We start from the raw sequence: 4,665 nt of genomic DNA on the forward strand, positions 1-4,665 counted from the left end.
AAACACAGGCACACAAAGATGGTGGTGGTGATAGTGGTGTTGGTGGTGGTGGTTGTGGCGGTGGTGGTGGTGGTGGTGGTGGTGGTGGGGTGGTGGTGATGGTGGTGGTTGCGGTGGTGGTGAAGTTGTGTTTGTTATTGTCGTTGTTCTTGTTGACTGATTAGATCTATGGTCAAATTTGTCCCAGCTGAAACCACCTCGTCTTCCTCTTGAACATTGGACGTTATCTGCTGTGTTGTGTTTTCAGATTGTAGTATATAGATACGAGGTTAAGAGAAATCCATATAGGAGCTGGTTCACTGAAATGCTGGTGCATGCTTTTGAGCCGTTATCCTCTATGAAAGTCCACATTTGCAAAAACATAAAAAGCCGGGGTTTGGTGGGGGGTGACAACTGAATGCTTTCATTCTTTTTCTATTTTTGAATTTCTGACTCTCACTCTTTTTCTTCTCTCTCTCACACACACACACTCACTCTCTCTCCTCTCCCAACTCTCTCTCTCTCTCTCTTTCTGTTTCTCCCCCCTCCCCTCCGTCTATCAGTTCTTATTTCTTTCCTTCACGTTTTTTTTTTCTTTTTCATTATTTTACCATACCTTGTTTTCTGACTTTGATATTTTTATCTCTGTCTTTTCCTCGCTTTTCCTTACTCTCTCTCTCTCTCTCTCTCTCTCTCTCTCTCTCTTTCTATCTATCTATCTATCTATCTTTTTTTTTTTGCTTTTTCACTTTTCCCTTATTTATTTCACAATCCTCTTTTTATTCCTTTCGTCTCACCTTTATTTTTTTTTTGTCAGATTACTGTGTTCTTTGTTTTCTTTTTATCATTGTTCTAAATTTCCTCCTTCCTCTTTTTCTCTCTCTCTCTCTATCTTCTTCCCTCTCTCTTCCTCCATTTCTCTCTCTCTCTTCCTCTCACCCTCACAGTTTCCTCCACTTTTATTTCTACTTTTTACTCTATTTCTTAATCGTAACCGTTCTCTTTCTCTCTTTCTCTCTCCTCTCTCTCTCTCTCTCTCTCTCTCTCTCTCTCTCTCTCTCCTTCTCTTTTTCTAACGCGCTATTAGCAAAGCTTTTAGCTTTTTTGTAGTTTAACCAAATCGCTTAGTACAATAGAATCAGGCAATTTCTTCTATTGCCAATATTTTTCATACAAAAAAAAAATCAAAAACAAAAACGAAAGAAATCTTTTAAAATTTAAATATCACCCTCACCCCACCCCCGCCTTTTTTTACAACATGACCTGGGATTAAACATAGAGTCATATCAAAATGATATTATACTGATACTCTTCATTTCTTAATTTGTCTTCTTACATAACCTCACAACTCTTCGGATGACTTCGATTAAGGTTTTTAAAGGATTGTGTCAAGAACACTAACAGAACTGTCTCTATGGTGCCTCACATCACTTTCCCTTATAACCGTTTTGGCAACCACTGTCAAACTGGTTTCTGTCATAATGCGATCGTAGGTGCATTTTTTTTCCTGGGAATTAGATGCTGCTGTCATACCTTTGACCGGAAACCTGACCTGTGAATAAACAGCAACAATAGAAGCAATACAGTGTTGAGTGAATTTACTCACATGCACACATGCATATGCATGTATGTATATGTATATGTATGTATCTACATATATATACATATATATATATATATATATATATATATATATACTACAAAATTAGAGAATGGAGAAACATACTTAAATCAATAAAACATCAACTATCCGATGATACCCAATCAATACTTTAATACACCATTACATATGAGTAAAGGCATTATACAAAATGAGATATACAGTAATAGTAAAAAGATAAAGAGATATAAGTAAAAAATTTTCAAATATAATATGCAATTAAATCAAAACTGACAGCTGTTTCGGCAGTGAGGGCAGTCATACCTCATTTAACCTCTAAGCCATAAGGCAGGTATAAATGAGGCATTAACAAGGATGCCCCACGGCCTCTTCAGAGAATTAAATTAAATTTGTTATAATTGTGAAAAATATAATATAACCATATACATATTTCAACCCCTATCTCATTTTATATATATATATATATATATATATATATACATACACATATATATATATATATATTATATATATATATATATATGTATATATATATATATATGTATATATATGTATGTATGTATATATGCATATATATATATATGTATGTATGATATACATACATATATATATGTTATATATGTATATACATATATATGTGCTATATATATATACATAAATTATACTATTTTATATAGAAATTGTTAACATTAGCAATACTCAGAAACAGGCTAGAATCGAAGTGCTCAACTTGAGCTAAGTTCCAAATTATAATTTGAATGGAGGCAATACAAACGGAAAACTAGAGGAACATGACCTATTATCCAATAGAATATTCAGTATATTTATGTGTACTTTCTTCGGCATTAATAAATCAATATAAAGTTCGAAGAAAGTACCCATATATACTGAATATTTTATTGGATAATAGGTCATGTTCCTCTAGTTTTCCGTTTGTATTGCCTCCATTCAAATTATATACATACATATATATATATATATTATATATATATATATATATATATATTATATATATATATATATAATATATATTTGTATATATGTACATACATACAAACGTGTATATATATGTGTATGTGCGTATAATTTCTGTTGGTTCGCCGAGAAGTGATAAATTACGAAATTCAATACGTAGACGTAGAGTACTATAACCGAAAGTCTCGTAATTTCACGTTCCAGACCTTCCTGCCGGCAATCCGATCCTGTTTTCTCTTGGACTATTTGTTGTTTGAATATATTTTGAACTATTACACAACATTAATAAATCTCTGAACGAGATGTAAACAGTAACTGCACGACAGTGTAAGGTATACTAGCCATCTCAATATGGCTAACCACACTGTGCCTAAAGCCAGCTGGAGACGATGATCTCCTGGGGCTACAAGCTACAGTAACACTCACCCTTAGTGGTTAGCCATATTGAGATGGCTAGTATACCTTACATATTACACAACAGTCATCAAGAAAAAGCTTATCCTTATGGTTATTTTTTAAAAAACAATCCGCAGGAATGAATTTGTAAATCAAATCTAGCCACGGTCAACTTTAATTTTCAACATCCTGATGTGAGGATGAAAACTTTGCCGTGGTTCTATGGCTTCTATCATTAGTGAGAAAGTTCGTGAGAAAGGGGAGTAAGAGTTCTCAAACCAACAAGAAAGCATCTCCCGTTGTTGCTCGACCTACTAGAAGTAGCACCCAAAAGCCCCTTCGTATCATACAAATCTTAAAATAGAAGGGAAGATCATATTGAATGACGATATCCTAGATACAAGCAAAAAAATAGACTAAATGGTCTTTGCAGGAATGCCTTATATGGTAAGTCTGTTTGATTAGATTTGTCCTTGAAGTAAATCACAAGAATAGCAGCAACAGCAGCATCAGCAACAACAACAACACATCTAGGCCTTGTCTCTATGTAAAAATCCAATATGTATAGTACTGAATTTTAAGGAGAAATATCTTCAACCGTTAACTTTAAAAAGCGATCTTTAATCATGTTTTATAAAAAGACATCAGAAATTTTTTAAAAAAACAACAAAATTAGCAGCAGAAGTATTTTGTTTTTGTTTTTTTTTTATATTTAAAAAAATAAGATCAATCCCATCCTACAACCAGCCACATGAAAATAAAATATGAACATCTAAAGAACATTGATCTGCTTTGGCTTCCGGTGAATAAATTATCATGATATTTTTTTCATCAAATAAGATTACACATCACGATATTGTATTAGGCAACCAAACATTAGGATTATCAAACCAAACATCAGCAAGATATTTGTAGAGACACTGGCGAAAACCAAAGAACAATAGTTTGTTCCAGTAGCAATCCAACATTAAACTTCCTGTTGCAGCCTTAACGGCAAACTTTCATTAACATTGATTTATTCTTTAGCCAATATCCCAGCTTCTTTCTCTACAGTTTCGAAGATTTTTAACCGCCACCCACATTATCGACAATGGATGGAAAGAATCGCAACTTTATATAATTCCGAACCCTTCCGTCTTCTTATGATCTGATTTCAAACTTCACCGAAGTCGATTTTGATTTTCATACCTGTGGGGTTAAATTATGGGATTCATGATCAAACAAGGGCACTCAGAGAGTACAAACCTCCGCCGAAGCAACACCAACGTCCTCTCAACGATTAGCCGGAGATAACTTTTTAAATGAGAATATCTGAAATAAACTCGACTGCTCTCACAAACGAGAATACTGAAAATTAATCCGACCGCTCTCAAAAAATAAGTAAAATAAAAACGGAAAAAGAATCCTTGTCCGGTACCTGATCGATCCCAATGGTAGTCATGGAATGTGAAGGTGGGTGTGCGATCCGTGTTTGTAATGCTGTGAGCGTGTCATCTGCAATGGGAACAGGGACAGTTTTCTCTTTGAAGGCTTTTTTTAGTCTATCCACTGATATAGTGTATTTACGACTATTAAGGTCTATAGGGAAAAATTTATCCGGGCGTGAAAGAAAACGGAAAGGACCTGCATACGATGCTGGTAACGAAAGTTTAACCACATCGTTGCGCACAGAAACGTGAGTCCAAGAAGTAAAG

General features: G+C 34.3%; 1 protein-coding gene across 1 annotated transcript in view; it reads left to right on the forward strand.

The window, feature by feature from the left end:
• Window positions 1–3,391: 3,391 nt before the first annotated feature.
• LOC115230353 (uncharacterized PE-PGRS family protein PE_PGRS3-like) overlaps window positions 3,392–4,665 on the forward strand; it is a gene marked incomplete at its 3' end in the record, with an annotated part of 12,926 nt that continues 11,652 nt past the window's right edge. Inside the window, exon 1 of the mRNA XM_029800558.1 lies at window positions 3,392–3,418. Within this exon, the coding sequence (XP_029656418.1) occupies window positions 3,392–3,418 (27 nt within the window). The remainder of the gene's footprint in view (window positions 3,419–4,665) is intronic.

This window comes from Octopus sinensis, unplaced genomic scaffold (assembly GCF_006345805.1).
Source record: "Octopus sinensis unplaced genomic scaffold, ASM634580v1 Contig15425, whole genome shotgun sequence".
Classification (NCBI taxonomy): domain Eukaryota; kingdom Metazoa; phylum Mollusca; class Cephalopoda; order Octopoda; family Octopodidae; genus Octopus; species Octopus sinensis.